Source organism: Dipodomys merriami, unplaced genomic scaffold (genome assembly GCF_024711535.1).
Source record: "Dipodomys merriami isolate MVZ:Mamm:240054 unplaced genomic scaffold, mDipMer1.0.p SCAF_136, whole genome shotgun sequence".
Taxonomy (NCBI): domain Eukaryota; kingdom Metazoa; phylum Chordata; class Mammalia; order Rodentia; family Heteromyidae; genus Dipodomys; species Dipodomys merriami.
This window is the reverse complement of record NW_027202671.1, coordinates 1,993,705-2,012,310: the sequence shown is the minus strand read 5'-3', so window position 1 is coordinate 2,012,310 and position 18,606 is coordinate 1,993,705. Positions and strand designations below refer to the sequence as shown.

At 39.8% G+C, this 18,606-nt stretch overlaps 1 gene segment (V, D, J or C); it reads left to right on the top strand.

Annotated features, from left to right (window-relative positions):
• The first annotated feature begins 396 nt into the window (after positions 1-396).
• LOC138825240 (immunoglobulin kappa variable 2D-29-like) overlaps positions 397-18,606 on the top strand; it is a 144,962-nt gene continuing 126,752 nt past the window's right edge. Inside the window, 2 exon segments of the V gene segment in view lie at positions 397-458; positions 811-1,120. Coding sequence covers positions 410-458; positions 811-1,120 — 359 coding nt within the window.

The following is an 18,606-nucleotide window of genomic DNA, read 5'->3' as shown; positions in this document are numbered from 1 at the left end:
GTTGTTTATCTGCTTAGCTGGGAAGGAACCACACAGGCACTGCTCCCCTCCAAGAGACCAGTCCCTACACCTGCACTGCACTGAGTCTCTTCGTTGTCTTAGAGAGGTTGGTCCATATGCACCTTCTCTCCTCCTTCAGCCCCAACAAACACATTCAAATGTTCCACATGGCCTCCTATTGCCCACTGAGGCACACAGCATGGAATTTATCTTTGCTGGTTTCTTTTCAATACAGAAATTGTTTAACTCAACTGACATGTCTCCTTCCATACCCTTTATGTCTTACCACGTTGCTGCACCCAATATTCAATTTGCATAGTGCTCCCTAGGGAGGAGCTTCCTTGTTTTGTCTAAGATAAAAGCTCATCTCACATGCTAAGTTCAGGACTCCACATTTCAGTTTCTCAAGATGATGTGCCCTGCTCAACTCCTGGGGCTGCTAATGCTCTGGATCCCTGGTAAGGGCACAGAGAGATGAAGGAGATGAGGGAGGAGATGGGGTGTTTTGCTGTTTGTTCTCTCCACATGTGAGGTGTGTGGATTTCATACTTCAGGACTGCAGGTTATGCATAGAGCTATGTGGGGCAAGAAGATTCCAGAGCATCTGTACCTAGATGCTGCTGAAAATTGTTCTATAGAATGAGATAGTAAAGACAAAGTCCTCTGTGTGCAAATCTTAACTTCCTGCGTCGAAACTGAATATTTACAATCCAAATAAAATTTCAAATAATAATTTAGTACAATGGAGGAAACTTGCAAAACCAGCTAAAAAGCTTTATGTGACTCTCCACTTAACTTCTTTCTTTCTAGGATCTAGTGGAGATGTTGTGATGACGCAGAGTCCACTCACTCTGTCCATCAAACCTGAAGAGCCAGTCTCCATCTCCTGCAAGTCCAGTGAGAGCCTCCTACATAGCAATGGAAACACATACTTGCATTGGTACCTGCAGAAGCCTGGCCAGTCTCCACAAACCCTGATCTATAAGGTTTCTAACCGATTTACTGGGGTCCCAGACAGGTTCAGTGGCAGTGGGTCAGGCACAGATTTCACACTGAAAATCAGCAAGGTGAAGCTTGAGGATGAAGGTGTTTATTACTGCGGGCAAGATACAAAACTCCCTACCACTGTGCTACAGCCCAGAGCAAAAACCTCCCTGCATGAGGCAGCCCAGCTGTGCCCATGTACTGCTTGCCTGGGGACCAGCAGAACAGATTCTCTGAGTCTGTATGCAAGGACAAGGTTGGGGAACTCAGAGCCACAAACTGCAGCTGAGGTTCCGTCCCATGGGGGTCTCAGCTACACTCAACGAAACCCCATTGATGGTCAGCTGCAACAGATAGATGCCCATAGCATTTCAGGCAGATATGTACAGATACCCTAAGTGACTTATAGTCAAAGGAAGCTTCCAGAAAGTCTAAAAACATGTCTTCTTGTAAAGATTGTCCCACAAAAACTGGTCGGTGGTATAGATGACTTCTAGATGGGACTTGTGTTTTGTCAATTCCATTCTTTCTTCAAATTGAGATATAAACCAAATCATAAACACACAAATATGACTTCACTTTTAAAAAGCAATACAAGAAAAATCATGAGAACAGCTTAGAATGTTTTCACATAATCTTGTAGTTCTGATTTCAGGATCCCATGGGGATAATGTGATGCTGCAGACTCTGCTCTTTCTATCCATCACCCCTGGACTGAAGCTCTAGAAACCTGGTAGAGGGCCTCTCATATTGGCTCACACCTATAATATAAGCTACTCTAGAGGATGAGATTAAGAGGATTGCAGTTAAAGCCAAACCCAAGGAAAATTAACAATACTCCATCTGAGCAAACAATCTGGCTTGATGGCACACATCTGCAGTTCCAGCTATGTATGAGACTGTAGGTAGGAGAATCTTTGCCAACTCTGAGCAACAGTGAAAGAGTTTACCTTGAAAAGATTATTGGTAGCATGGGGCAAGTGGTAGAGTATGTAGCATGCAGTAGGCCCTGAGGTCACACCCCAGTACTTGGGGGTGGAGGGGAAAGACAAGAGAAATGAAGACCTCCCTTCTAGGTGGCACCTGACTTCTAGACATTCCATGGAAAGTGGTGCCCACCATGAATGCCTCTGAATCTTTACTAATTGAATAGTTACTAAAGGTCCTAAGTACAGATCAGATTGTATTTGACCAGTTCATCAGGGCAGAAGCAAGTATGCAAAGGTGATTGCACCCACATTATATACTGTGCATGATATGGGAGCGAATGGCATTCAAGACAGACCTTAGAGCTCTCATGGGGAGGAGGAACACAGAAGGGAGGGCTCAAGGTGAGAAGGTCAGCAGGAAATGCAGGGCAAGGAATGAACTCAATGTTTAAGACTCTGGCACATAAAAATAACAATCAGTGCCATGTTATAGGAAAATGACTCACAAAAATGGAGGCAAAAGGGAATATTATTTGCAAAACAAGGCAAGTGGTACTTATATAGAAAATTTTTGCTTCCTCACTAAGAAAGGATGATATTAAGACAAGCATTCTGAAATGTGTAAATGAATAGGTACATGTAAACTCACACTGGCTGCACATACAACATGGAGAATATCTTATGCAGTTTAATATGTGTATGTGGCCAAGTGGGGTCACTTGGGCCTCTAATCCTTACATTTAGAGATGGAGATCAGGAGAACTGTGGTCAAATCATCTCACCTACAGAATTGTTCGTTTTCCTCACATCCCACCAGCACTTGTTGTTGCTGGTGTTCTTGATGGTGGATATTCTGAGTCACTGAGTGTAGCTGTGGTCCCCTGACACAGAGACCTCAGCTGTAGCTGATGGTCTGAGATCTACAAACTTGCCCACACACACAGGCTCAGAGAATGTGCTCTGTTGGTCCCCAGACAAGCAGCACATGGGGAGAGCTGGGCTGCCACACACAGGGAAATTTCTTGCTCTAGGCTGTATCACATGGGTAAGATACTGTGCTCCTTGGAAGCAGTAGTAAACTCCAGCATCCGTAATGGGGTGGATATTGCTGATTTCCAGAGTGAAATCTATGCCTGACCTGTGTGGGACTCAAGTGGCCTTTGGGAAGTCTTATAAATTGTTTGTCATAGATAGAGCCTGGCCTGGCTTCAAATGAAATTGAGTCATTCGCAGAGAAGTGGGTAGATCTGGGACCTTCATGGTAAGCAAGCCAAGTTCAGAATATCAAAAATCTCATGCTTTCTCCCGTGTGTGCTTGCTAATGCTAAGATAACTATACTTATAAATACACAAAGGATGGGGCTTGGAAGGTGGCTCAGTGGTAGAGTGCTTGCCTTGCATGCATGAGGCCCTGGGTTCGATTCCTCAGCACCCCATAAGCAAAAAGAAAAAAGCCAGAAGTGGCGCTGTGGCTCAAGTGGTAGAGTGCTAGCCTTGAGCTGAAGAGCTGATGGATAGTGCCCAGGCCCAGAGTTCAGGCCCCACAACCAGACCAAAAAACAAAAACAAAAAAAATACACAAAGGAATATTACATGTCTGTGATATATGGACATATGTAATAAACATATGTGTAAGTGTGGGACTGTTGGCGAGGATTGGAAGAGGACAAGAGAAGATTAAAGAGTGACCAGTATTTAAATCTATTGCATCTGTGGATAAAAAGAGCAAAATGAGACTCACTGAAGTCTGGAATAATAGGGTAGTGGGGTTAAGAAATGTGACATTAAGTGAGGGGTGCAATCTCATTAAAGTAGCAAATATGCTAATTCCATTTGAATGACTACCATACACTAAAAATAAAAATAAAGTCATCAAAATTGGGGATGATTAGTGAGGGTGTAGGCAAGTGAATATGATCATCATACTTTATATACATGTATGAAAATGGAACAATTAAGTTGTGGAGATTGGGTTGGGAGGGGATAGAGTGCAAGAGGGAGCAAGCCTGATCAAGATTCAACGCTTACAAAGATGGACTTGTCAAAATATAACCTCCGTACAACTGATGGATGCTAATATAAAGATGTGGAAAGCATAATTTAAAAACCTGTACCCCTCTGTACAATATTTTCACAATAAAAAATCTGTACAGCAGACAAGAGAGAATAACACCTATTAGTGTAATATTTATAGTAGGCATCATAAGTAATCCCAAGAGGATCTCAAGTATACAGTAGAATGTAAATATGTCAGGTGAAAATACTATATAACATTTTCATTTAAGCATCCACTGAGTTTTGCATACACAGAAAGCCCAGGATATTGAATTGTGACTCTGAAAATAACATGGACACACATTAATAGTAATGAGATCCTACTGAGGAAGGAAGCATTGACTTTTCCACTGACTGAGTTTAGACTTTATGATTTTGCTAGAATAAACATATTATAAACTGTGTTAAATATTTAAATCAGGGTTCAGAAGAAATAATTTTATCCATGATTACAACAAGAGAGGATTTTTTCCCCTTAGCTGGTTGGTTGACAGGGTCTGTGTCATTTTCTACACAGCAAATTCCACAGCTGTTTTTTAAAGCTCTCTTAGATAAAGCACAATATGTTAAAGCACAATAGTATTGGGAAAGGAAACAGTTAATTACCATGAAACACTCTTTATTGTTATAGACAGAAAACATCTTATAATAAATAAATAAATGCAATCATTTTCTAAAAGTAGATGGTGGAAATATACATGTGTGAATGTAGACATGTGTGTACATATGTTTGGATGATAGAGAGAGAATTACAGAGATAGAGATGTAGAAATAGACATAGATAAAGATAGAGAGACATAGATGACAGATGATAAAGATATAATCACTGCTCCTGGTAGCTGGCAAGCAAACTGTGTAGGCTCATGGTTTATACTATTATACCATCTGCTGACAATCCTTTACAACTGGAAAAAGACTTCAGAATAAGTCATTTTTTTGGTCAACAAGAGACCCTGGAATGTTTTTCTTTTCAGTGCTTTCATTTATAAACTTTACAGAAGGTTTGATTATATATAAACACAGAACATATTGTAATTACTCCCAACTTCACAAATTAACATTTTTCAATCTTGTTTCACCTACCTGCTTGATACAAAGTCCCTCTGGAGCCACACAAACACACACACACACACACACACACACACACACACACAAAGTTTGTTTAAGCCAATTATTACTACATTGATAACTGATGGGGACTTTTTTTAAATAACCATCATACCACTTGATACCTAACTTAGAAGTCATTTCTACCTGGTACCAACTCATACCAGTAACTCTAGCTGTTCAGGAAGCTTATATGTAAGGATGAGTTCAAAGCCAGCCCAGGTAAGAAAATAAATGAAACTATGATCTCCAATTAACCATCAAAAAGCCAAAAGTGAAGCAGTGACTCAAGTATTCTAGCCGAGGACAGTGCCCAGACCCTGAGTTCTAGCCTCAGGACAGATGAAAAGCTTTTATGTACGAACATATTCAAAGTGCATAGCTAGGGTTTACTTATATTTTTTCAGGAACTAAATCTCATTGTCACAAAGATTTCAGATAGGGATGGAGAAATAATATTTGGATGACTTTTCCTTTTGTCTCCATAACACTAAGAATGTCCATGTTAATGGCATACTGCATAAGGAACTCAAGTTATAGTAAATCTAAGACCCACAATATCTTTCTACCACAATATTGGACTTGGGTAGACTAAAGATAAAATAATGAGGAAATCTAATGTGAAATGCTGTCATACACTTGTAGTTATTGAATTGTACAATTAAAGAATGACCTTTGGAAGAAAGGATGACTGAAAGACCTGAAGGGAAGAGGAAAAGGACAGGATGTGAGGAGGTAGAACAGGGATGTATTTTGCTTGAAAGTGATCACAGAATTTCAGCTAGAAAACAGGTGTAGTGACAGAAGTAACAAACTAGGAATATGATCTTCTATATTTTGGGTATTGAAATAAGAGATCAGAGACTTAATATTGGGGAGGAAATAAATTCAGAAAATAAATGGGTTTAAGTAAAAGTAAAAAGAAAAATGGGAATAGGATCAAAATAGAAACATCAAGACTAAAAGGGGCTGGGGAGAAGAATAATTGATCTATTCAGAAGCACTAAAGACACCAACGCCAGTGGCTCCTGCCTATAATCTGAGCTACTCAGAAGGCTGAGATCTGAGAATGGCAATTAAAAGCAAATCAGCCTCGGCCTGAAAGTCCATGAATTTCTTGCCTTCAATTAACCACAAAAAGGCAGGAGTGGAATTAAAACTCAAGGGGTAGAGGAGAATTCTTCAGTTAAAAAAATAAAAAGCTGATAGGAGTTCCGGGAAGATGGTGGAGGAGAAGCTGGAATCTGAACAAGCTCTCGCATAGAAAGCAGTTTTAGAGTTCCAGTGAACATTCCTAAGCCAGAGAATCACACCAAGTGTGCCATCACAGGACAGAGAGTTAGACAAGAGAGGGGAAGACAAGACAAGGAGACACATCTGAGCGCCTGCCAGCAGCCGCCGCGGCGGCGGCAGGGTCGCAGCGGCGACCGCAGCCGCGGCCATACCTGAGTGCTCACACAGAGAGTCCAGGACGAAGGAGCCAGACGCAGCGGGCAAGAGGATTCTATTCAACACCACCAAGAACTGACAAGGAGCGGACATCTTCATCCTGCTGTTTGCAGACCAGAGACAACCCAGGATCCAAGACTCGGCGTGAGTACAAGCCCGACGTCCTCACTCCTTTTCAGGGAGCAGAGAAGGGAAGGCCACCCCTCCCCCCCAGCACCGGTGATCTCCTTCTTGGATACCGACAAAGCTCGGAGGAGCTGCTAGCTCCAACTCAGGCCTTGGAATAAAACGAGTCATTTAGCAGGTCACAAGAACTTAACGGCGAAGTGACCTACCAGACTCAGCTCCATCCAGGGAAAAGTCACCCAGCTCAGGCACCAGCCATTGGAGTGGCTTTCCTCACTGGGTAACCAGAGCCAGAGGCTGCCCCTCCCTCTAGCAGCCTCCACAATCAATTGAAAAACAGAAACCCTGAGAATGGCTCCAGGCTGGGCTCTGTGAGTTTTTCACAAAATAGCCCCAGGGAAAAGCTACTGTTTGTTGAAAGGCCTTAAATCTACCAGAACCTAGCCTCATCACCCCTCTTTTGTGATTATCAAAGCAGATCACCCTCCCATTAAACTAACCTGGGAGGGGGATCTCAAAATCTTGGGTAAAGCAGAGCATTTTTCTGCCTGTTCGAACAAACTGACAAGAAACCAATCAAGCCACAGGACCTCAAGCTGACCAGAGACTCCAACAAGAGGCTGGTTACAGACAAAAGGGAGATACAGGATTCTTCCCACCCCTCCCAAAAAAATCAAAAAAAAAAATCAAAGATTTTTTTTTTCTTCTTTTCTTTTTTCTTTTTTTTTTTTTTTGGTACCTTATATATATTAAAAAATTTTTTTCCTTTTCTAAAACTGTTATTAATCTTTAATTTTTGCCTTTTTTGAAAAAATAATTGTTTTCCAGTAACTTTTTTTCCCTCTTATAATTTTTATTTTAGGAATACGTGAACGTGCGTTTTCCTTTCTTTTCTTGTCTTCTTTCTCTTTTTCTTTCTTTCTTAATTATCTTTTTGTTTTTTGTCTAGCTCTACTGAACTTCTGATCTTTTTCTTTCTCCCTCTCTTATCCTTTTCACCTTTTCCTCTCTTTTGTTCTTCTGTATGTGACTTAACTCTTGTCCTGCACATCCTCAGATAAACCCATAGTTAACTAGTAGACCCTATCCCCCATTGTGTACACACTTAATCCACAACTTTATTACTCAATCCAAAATCTCTGAGACTTAAATTCCTTAATAGCAGTACTACCTCTTTATACCTATATAATATTTTAAACATTTTTTTAAGTTTTTCAAATCTCCACTATCTCCCTCCTGTTTTCTCAATATATTCACATTCCTCTCTAAATAGATGGTCTTTCAATCTCCATAACTATATTAATTTTTACATTTCTATTTTTTTTCTGGTCTCTTTTCATTTCCCTTTCTTCTTTTTCTCTCTCTCTCTACTTGCATCCTACCCAACCTATTTCCTGCATTGAGATTAGGACATAGTTAACTCTCCCTGTGCCTCCCCACACCAATCTATTCCTATTTTTTACCCACATCTCTCCCTAACCCTAAAAATTTCTGGTTTTCCAAATTCTTCCCTGCGGTTCGAAGCCCATTAACATATAGTTGTTTGATGTTGAATAGATGTATCTCTTGAACTAGGTTGTATCTGTAGACTATTGACTGTATAAATGCAAACATTGGTTGATGGTTGCCTTAAGATAGTGTTCTAGCACAAAGCTGGTGCTATTTTCATCTCAAATGGGCAGAGTAAGCCGGAAAAACACAAGAAAAATGGCAAAGCCAGGTATCTCAAGTCCCAATCTTGATAATCAGGGGTCAGAACAGATAATGAACAATCCAGAGGAGAGTTCCCAAATAGCTCTACAAACACTGGTGGCAAACATGATAAATGAGAAGTTTGACAACTTACAAAGGACTCTGTATGAGCGTGATAGGGAGAGAGAGGAGGCATCCCAAAAGTTTATACAGGAATATCATAAGCGGGAGGAAGCTACTCAAAAACTGATACAGGATTTGTGTAAACAACTTGAGAATACTCAAAGAGAAAGGGAGGAATGGCGAGAGCAGGCTGAGAACACTCAAAGAGAACTGCAGGAATCCCACGAATGGGAGGAAAGAGAACTGCAGGAATCCCACAAACGGGAGGAAGCTAATCAAAGAGTAATTCAGGAATTGAGAGACCAGGTAGAGAAGACACAAAGATCACTAAAGGCATTCATGGAATCCATTAACAAAGAACTGAAGAAAGTCAGGGAGACCACAAAGAGAATGCTGAATGGAACCCAACAGAAGGAATGGGAGTCCAAAGAAACCATAACCAATCAACTAAGTGATTTGAGAACAAACACTGAACACCAAATTAAGGAAGTAAAGAAATTCATACAAGACCTAAAACAGAGCTTCAACAAAGAACTTGAAGCCATCAAAGCTGACCAATTAGAAGGAAAAGAGATAAAAAACAAAGTAGAGTGTCTTGACAGCAGGTTAGACCATGCAGAAGATCGAATCTCAGGGATTGAAGACAGCTTAGATATTATAGAGAAAGAACATACAACCATCCAAGACAAGTCCAAGAAATATGATAGGTCTATCCAACACCTGGAAGACACCATCAGAAGGCCCAATCTAAGGATAATGGGTGTAGAGGAGCACCTAGAAACAGAAGTTAATGGTCTAGGAAATTTGTTTAACAGGATCATAGCAGAGAACTTCCCAAACATACAAAAAGATAGGCCTATTCAGATACAAGAAGCTTTTAGAACCCCAAATAGACCAGACCAGAATAGGACATCCCACCATCACATTATAATCCACACAGGATCAACCCAGACCAAGAAAAAGATCCTTAAAGCTGTCAAGGAGAAAAGGTTAATCACCTATAAAGGGAAACCAATTAGAATCACCTCAGATTTCTCAGCAGAGACAATCAAAGCAAGAAGAGCCTGGAATGACGTATGCCATGCCCTAAAAACAAACAACTATCAACCAAGAATACTGTACCCAGCTAAACTCTCCTTCATAACTGAAGGCCAAATAAAAACCTTCCATAGCAAAGAAAAATTGAAACAATACATCTCCACCAAACCAGCCCTACAAAAGATTCTTAAAGATGTCCTACACATAGAAAACCAACAAGACCGCAACAAAGGCCAAGAAACTGCACCAAACTGAGAATCCAAGAACCTTAGGAAGAACCCAGTTTTCACAGCCCCCAAGAAGGTGGATAACATGGCAGGAACTCCCAAATACCTCTCAGTCCTATCTCTTAAAGTTAACGGACTGAACTCTCCAATTAAGCAACATAGACTGTCTAGTTGGATTAAAAAACAAGACCCTTCTATCTGCTGCCTGCAGGAGTCACATCTTGCCCGTAAAAACAAACACATTTTCAATGTTAAAGGCTGGAACAAAATCTACCAAGCAAACGGCCCCCATAAACAGGCGGGAGTTGCAATCCTAATATCAGATAAAATAGACTGCAAATTAAAATTCATGAGAAGAGATAAAGAAGGTCGCTACATACTAATTAAAGGATCTCTCCTTCAGGAGGATATTACAATTCTAAATATCTATTCGCCAAACAATGGAGCACCCAAATTTATCAAAGAAACACTACTTTCCCTCAAATCCCATATAGATCCAAAGACATTAATTGTTGGGGATTTTAACACACCACTCTCCCCACTAGATAGATCAACTCGGCAAAAACTCAACAGAGAAACCGCAGATCTAAACAGCTGCATAGATCAACTAGACTTAACAGACATTTACCGAACATTTTACCCAGCAGCATCAGAATACACGTCCTTCTCAGCAGCACATGGAACGTTTTCTAAAATAGACCACATTTTAGGCCACAAAGCAAACTTGTCTAAATTCAGAAACATTGAAGTTATACCTTGCATTCTCTCTGACCACAAGGGAATAAAATTAGAACTCAACACCAAAAGCCACCAAAGAAAGTCCGGTATCACATGGAGGCTGAACAACACACTGCTGAATCATGAGTGGGTCATGGAAGAGATTAGAAAGGAAATTCAAATGTTCATGCTATTCAACAAAAATGAACACACAAATTACCAGCTCCTCTGGGACACAGCAAAGGCAGTACTCAGAGGAAAGTTTATAGCTCTGAGCTCCTACATCAACAAATTGGAGAGATCGGAAACTAACAATTTAATGACACATCTAAACCTCCTTGAAAAAGAGCAGCAAGATAAACCCCAATCCAGTAGATGGAAAGAAATAATCAAAATTAAATCAGAATTAAATGAATTAGAATCCAAAAAAACTATAGAAATAATCAACAAAACAAAGAGTTGTTTCTTTGAAAAACTTAACAAAATTGACAGACCCTTAGCAAACCTTATCAGAAAAAGGAGAGAACACAACCCAAACTAATAAACTCAGAGATGAGAATGGAAACATCACCACGGAAACAACCAAGGTTCAGAACATTATAAGGGAATACTTCTCAAAACTTTATGCTAATAAGTTTGAGAACTTGACAGAAATGGACCTTTTCCTAGCAAATATTGACATGCCAAAACTAAACCAAGATGAGTTAAACCAGCTTAACAGGCCCATATCAAGCATTGAAATAGAAACAGCAATAAGAGACCTCCCAGCTAAGAAAAGTCCAGGACCAGATGGTTTTACAGCGGAATTTTACAAGGCCTTCAAAGCAGAGCTCACACCAATACTCCTCCAACTCTTCAATGAAATTGAAAGAGAAAGCTCACTACCGAACACATTCTATGAAGCCATCATAACCCTCATCCCAAAACTAGGCAGGGACTCATCAAAGAAAGAAAACTATAGACCCATTTCTTTGATGAACATTGATGCAAAACTTCTCAACAAAATTTTGGCCAATCGACTTCAACAATTCATCCAAAAAATCATACACCATGATCAAACAGGATTCATTTCAGGGATGCAAAGCTGGTTCAATATACGCAAATCAATTAATATTATTCATCACATCAACAGGAGCAAGAATAAGAACCACATGGTTATCTCAATAGATGCAGAAAAAGCATTTGACAAGATCCAACACCCCTTTATGATGAAGGTTCTGGAAAAATTAGGAATCCATGGAACATTCCTCAATACAATAAAGGCTGTATATGACAAACCTACAGCCAGCATTATACTCAATGGTGAAAAACTAAAGCCATTTCCTCTTAACTCAGAAACAAGACAAGGATGCCCACTCTCTCCACTTCTCTTCAATCTAGTATTAGAATGCCTAGCTACAGCAATAAGACAAGATGCAGACATAAAGGGGATCCAAATAGGGAAAGAAGAAATAAAACTCTCCCTCTTTGCAGATAACATGATCTTGTATTTAAAGAATCCCATAGACTCCACTCCCAAATTACTCAAGCTGATTCAAAACTTTGGCAAAGTAGCAGGTTATAAAATTAACCCCCCAAAATCAATGGCTTTTCTATATGCCAACAATGAGAAAAGTGTGGCTGAAATTAGGAAAGCAACTCCATTTGTAATAGCCCCACAAAAAATAAAATACCTAGGAATTAACTTAACCAAAGAAGTGAAGGACCTCTATGATGAAAACTTTAAAATCTTGAAAAAGGAAATCAACACAGAACTTAAAAAATGGCAAAACCTCCCATGCTCCTGGATTGGCAAGATTAACATCGTGAAAATGGCAATACTTCCCAAGGCTATCTACAAATTCAACGCGATACCTATCAAAATTCCACCCTCATTCTTCAAGGAAATAGAGGAGGCAATCCAAAAATTCATATGGAACAATAAAAGACCCCGAATAGCAAAAACGCTCCTCAACGGAAAGAACACTGCTGGAGGAATATCAATACCAAATTTCAAACTCTACTATAAAGCCATAGTAATCAAAACAGCTTGGTATTGGCATAAGAACAGACCTCAGGACCAATGGAATAGAATTGAAAACCCAGAAATGAACCTACAGACCTATAGCCATCTAATCTTCGATAAGGAAGCTAAAACAATAGAATGGAAGAAAGACAGCCTCTTCAGTAAATGGTGCTGGCAAAATTGGTTAACTACATGTAGAAAACTAAAGCTAGATCCTTATATATCACCCTGCACCAGAATCAACTCATAATGGATCAAAGACCTTGAACTCAAAGCAGACACTCTGAAAATATTACAGGATGGAATAGGAGAAACCCTAGGTCTCCTTGGCTCAGGTCGAAATTTTCTGAATAGAGACCCGGAAGCACAACAAATCAAAGAAAGGTTGGACAAATGGGATTGCATAAGATTGCAGAGCTTCTGCAGGGCAAATGACATAGCTGGCAAGATCAATAGAAAGCCCACCGATTGGGAGAAGATCTTTACTAGCCATACAACGGACAAAGGTCTCATATCTAAAATATACTTGGAACTCAAAAAATTAAACCACCCAACAACAAATCCTCAAAGAAACAACTGCCCAATAAATAAGTGGGTGAAAGACTTAAAGAGAAGCTTCTCTGAAGAAGAAAGAAGGATGGCCAATAGACACATGAAGAAATGTTCAACATCCCTAGCCATAAAAGAAATGCAAATCAAAACAACATTGAGATATCACCTCACTCCAGTTAGAACAGCAAAAATCAAGAACTCTAATAACAACAGATGCTGGAGGGGATGTGGACAGAAAGGAACCTTACTTCATTGTTGGTGGGAATGTAAACTTGTTCAACCATTTGGAAAGCAGTATGGAGGTTCCTCAAAAGACTTCACATAGATCTCCCCTATGATCCAGCAATCCCACTTTTGGGCATTTACCCAAATGTTTACAAACAAGACCACACTAAAGCTACCAGCACAACTATGTTTATTGCAGCATTATTTACCATAGCTAAGATATGGAACCAACCCAGATGCCCCTCAGTAGATGAATGGATCAAGAAAATGTGGTATATATACACAATGGAATTCTATGCCTCCATCAGAAAGAATGACATTTCCCCATTTGTTAGGAAATGGAAAGGTTTGGAAAAAATTATATTAAGTGAAGTAAGCCAGGCCCAAAGAAGCATAGGTCCCATGGTTTCCCTTTTTTGCAATATCTAGTATAGGTATGAGTCAAGCGGAAAAGGCCAGATAATGTGATGTTAGGAAAATGAACCCTTAAATATGTATTTTAATGTTTTCGTTTCTTTCATGCATGTGTTTCTAATGCATTTATAAGATTATTTCTTTGTTGCTTTGTATGTCCCTCCCCCACAGTGTAACCCCCGCTTTCACTATATTTGATGTCAGTATATCATGTGGAGGAGATGGGGACAAACAAGTCCTTTAAGGATTCAGGTGGACCTGTTGCAACAATGAGAAGTACAAAATGTCATGTCAAAACCAGCTTTACAATTTCGGTGTGGGGGGGGGAGGGGGGTATAATTGGGTGGGGGAGGGGGGTAAAATTGGGTGGGGGGAGGGGGGAGGCAGGGAAGGGAAGTGAAGTGTAAACAAAGGAGGAGGCTGCAATGCTTGGTAAGAAATGTATGCATTATCCTGCCCATGTAATTGTAGCCCCTCTGTACAGTATGTTGTCAAATAAAATAAAATACAATATAAAAAAAAAATACCTAGGAATTAACTTAACCAAAGAAGTGAAGGACCTCTATGATGAAAACTTTAAAATCTTGAAAAAGGAAATCAACACAGAACTTAAAAAATGGCAAAACCTCCCACGCTCCTGGATTGGCAAGATTAACATCGTGAAAATGGCAATACTTCCCAAGGCTATCTACAAATTCAATGCAATACCTATCAAAATTCCACCCTCATTCTTCAAGGAAATAGAAGAGGCAATCCAAAAATTCATATGGAACAATAAAAGACCCCGAATAGCAAAAATGCTCCTCAATGGAAAGAACACTGCTGGAGGAATATCAATACCAAACTTCAAACTCTACTATAAAGCCATAGTAATCAAAACAGCTTGGTATTGGCATAAGAACAGAACTCAGGACCAATGGAATAAAATTGAAAACCCAGAAATGAACCTACAGACCTATAGCCATCTAATCTTCGATAAGGGAGCTAAAGCAATAGAATGGAAGAAAGACAACCTCTTCAGTAAATGGTGCTGGCAAAATTGGTTAACTACATGTAGAAAACTTAAGCTAGATCCTTATATATCACCCTGCACCAGAATCAACTCCAAATGGATCAAAGACCTTGAACTCAAAGCAGACACTCTGAAAACATTACAGGATGGAATAGGAGAAACCCTAGGTCTCCTTGGCTCAGGCCGAAATTTTCTGAATAGAGACCCGGAAACACAACAAATCAAAGAACGGTTGGACAAATGGGATTGCATAAAGTTGCAGAGCTTCTGCAGGGCAAATGACATAGCTAGAAAGATCAATAGAAAGCCCACGGATTGGGAGAAGATCTTTACTAGCCATACAACGAACAAGGGTCTCATATCTAAAATATACTTGGAACTCAAAAAATTAACCCCTCCAACAACAAATCCTCAAAGAAACAGCTGCCCAATAAATAAGTGGGCGAAAGACTTAAAGAGAAACTTCTCTGAAGAAGAAAGAAGGATGGCCAATAGACACATGAAGAAATGTTCAACATCCCTAGCCATAAAAGAAATGCAAATCAAAACAACATTGAGATATCACCTCACTCCAGTTAGAACGGCAAAAATCAAGAACTCTAACAACAACAGATGCTGGAGGGGATGTGGACAGAAAGGAACCTTACTTCATTGTTGGTGGGAATGTAAACTTGTTCAACCACTTTGGAAAGCAGTATGGAGGTTCCTCAAAACACTTCACATAGAACTCCCCTATGACCCAGCAATCCCACTTTTGGGCATTTACCCAAATGTTTACAAACAAGACCACACTAAAGCTACCAGCAAAACTATGTTTATTGCAGCATTATTTACCATAGCTAAGATCTGGAACCAACCCAGATGCCCCTCAGTAGATGAATGGATCAAGAAAATGTGGTATATATACACAATGGAATTCTATGCCTCCGTCAGAAAGAATGACATTGCCCCATTTGTTAGGAAATGGAAAAACTTGGAAAAAATTATATTAAGTGAAGTAAGCCAGGCCCAAAGAAACATAGGTCCCATGGTTTCCCTTATTTGTAATATCTAGTATATGTATGAGTCAAGCGGAAAAGGTCAGATAATGTAATGTCAGGAAAATGAACCCTTAGATGTGTATTTTAATGTTTTTTTCTTTCATGCATGTGTTTCTAAGGCATTTATAAGATTATCTCTTTGTTGCTTTGTATGTCCCTCCCCCACAGTATAACCCCTGCTTTCACTATATTTGATGTCAGTATAACTTGTGGAGGAGATGGGGAAAAACCAGTTGTTTAAGGATACAGGTGGACCTGTTGCAACAATGAAAGGTACAAGTTGTCATGTCCAAAATGAGCTTTACAACGTGGGTCCGGGGGTGGGGGGAAAGGGGTGAAGGAGAAGGATTGGGATTGGGGGGGAGTGGGGAGGCTGGGAAGGGATGTGAAGGGTAAGCAAAGGAGGAGGCTGCAATGCTTGGTAAGAAATGTACGCATTATCCTGCCCATGTAATTGTAACTCCTCTGTACAGTATGTTCACAAATAAAATAAAATTAAATTAAAAAAAATAAAATAAAATAAATAGCTCAGGAATAGTGGCCAGGCCTGAGTTCAAGCTCTAGGAACAGCACAGAGGGGGGGTGAGAGGGGAGAGAGGAAAAGGTACTAGAGCCATCTGTAAGGAGTAAAGATTAATTTGATTGCATCATCCATATAATCCTGAGCTACTTGTCACACAAAAACTCCTAACAATGTTTGTGAGACAACCTTATTATATTTTTCTACAATTATCTCAGACAAAGAAGGATCCAGAAAAGCTAAGTACCTAAATGATTCCTGGTCCCTGCAGATCCTACCAGCAGTAAATGTTGAAATGTAATCTCTCAGGCAGACAGGAAAGATACCCGCTCAGGGCTGTGTGAGAAGGCAGCTGCTCACACAGCAAAGCTCACTGATCCATGGCCTGGGGAGGAGGTTTGTGATTGAGGCTGAAGCAAGGTGGGAGACTAGTTTCAATGGTGTTGGCAGTAATAATCTGCCATATCTTCAGCCTGCATACTGCTGATGGTCAGTGTGAAATCAGTCCCAGACCCACTGCCACTGAACCTATCAGGAACTTCAGATGCCCAGGTGGATGCCCAATACATTAGGAGCTTCTCCTGGTTTCTGCTGATACCAAGCCAAGTAGTTACTACTGCTTGATAACAGACTCTGATTGGGCTTGCAGTTGATGGTGACCCTCTCTCCTGCAGACACAGCCAAGGACCTTAGAGACTGAGTAACTACAATGTCCCCACAAACAACTGTAATCAAAAAGACACACTGATCACATAGACAGACAGGAAGACATACTTTATAACATGAATATAAATATTGAAATACTTCATTAAATTCTATACCTCAATGTTACATCAGTACATTTACCTCTAGAGATCTATTAGTCTACAAATGGGAATGCAGAAAAACTTTTATTGTGACATTTTTAAATATCTTACCAGACATCCAAAGTAGCAGGAGCACAAGGACCTGGGTCTGTGCCACCATGTTGCTGTCCCAGTCCACTAGATAAAGCTCAGTTCCCAATTCAAAGGACTCATTTATCAAAGCTGAGAAACAGTCTAGAGGGCCTATGCAAAGCAATCAGCAGAGAAGTGGATTACGAAATCAGTTGGTGCAAATCAAGAGCCTAAATTATCATCAAATGGAGTGTAATTGTGCAACTAGAAAAGATAAAAGTCAACTTAGAAGCTCTAAGATCAATATGGAAGATCTGAACTACAAGCTACTAAATGGCGCAGAAATAGAGCTTCACTGTTAAACTGAAAATTTTTATTAAATAGGTAGAGTTTTAGAGAAATGATAGGCAGACTAGCTCAATCCGATAATCAGAAGGAAACAAAATAATATGGTAGGAAATAGCAACAAAAATTTAAGAATTAGAAAGGGAAGGAGGAGGAAGAGGAAGGAAGGAAGAAAACTTTGGGCAAAGAAAGGTAGGTAAAGATAAAAAAACAGTAACAAATATGGAGTGGAGTTTGAACTCAGAGGATCACATTTCTTCTACATGTTTGCTCCCCTAGTCTTGACCACTTTAGCCATGCCTCCATGGAGTCCAGTCTTTGATGGTTATTCTGGAGATCAAATGTCACAAACTTTTGTTCCCATGTTGGCTTCAAACCTCAATCTTCAAAAGTGGCATATTGGCTCAAAAGTGGTAAAGCACAAGCTTTGAGCATGGGGACAGCGCTCAGGACATGAGTTCAAGACCCACAACTGACTTCTCTCCTCCCCCACCAAAAAAGGAAACTCCACCTTCTAGGTCTCACCCTCCTAGGTAGACAGGACCAGAGTGTGAGTCCCTGGTGCTTAGCTTCAGGGTATTTTCTTGTCAAAGTGATCTTAAACCTTAAGCATAAAACCAGAAATATTATTGATAACTCAGTATGCATTTTAAGTTTTCCATTAAATCATTAAGATGTCCCCTCTTACTTTATTTTAATTAGATAATTTTCCCCAATCATTTTTGCTAGTTGAAAAAAATGACAAATGAGATTCAAAGTTTACCTAGGAAAGGTTAGGGTGTCTGCAACAATAGGAAAAAGACAAACAATACAATGATTGGGGAAGTTCCCAGTTTCCAAGACCAAGAATATGAACACTAAATGCTCCCAAGACAGTTTCAACAAGTTCTTTTATCCTCTGACTAACGTAGAACTTTGTCACTACTCCAATGAGCTAAATTTTGCTTTCTTTCATTCCTTTACTGGTACTCATTCAGGTTAGACATATACAAAGTAAGATTTTAAGACTCAAATAAGTCAGCTATAAACATAACTGCTTTTCACAGTGTTTAGAGACTTCTCTATATCTTCTAGATGAAGACAACCACAGAGTTGCTTCTACACTAAGAGAAGACATGACAGATGCCTTAGCTGTTCTTTTTCCCACAAATCAAATTTCCACTATGTG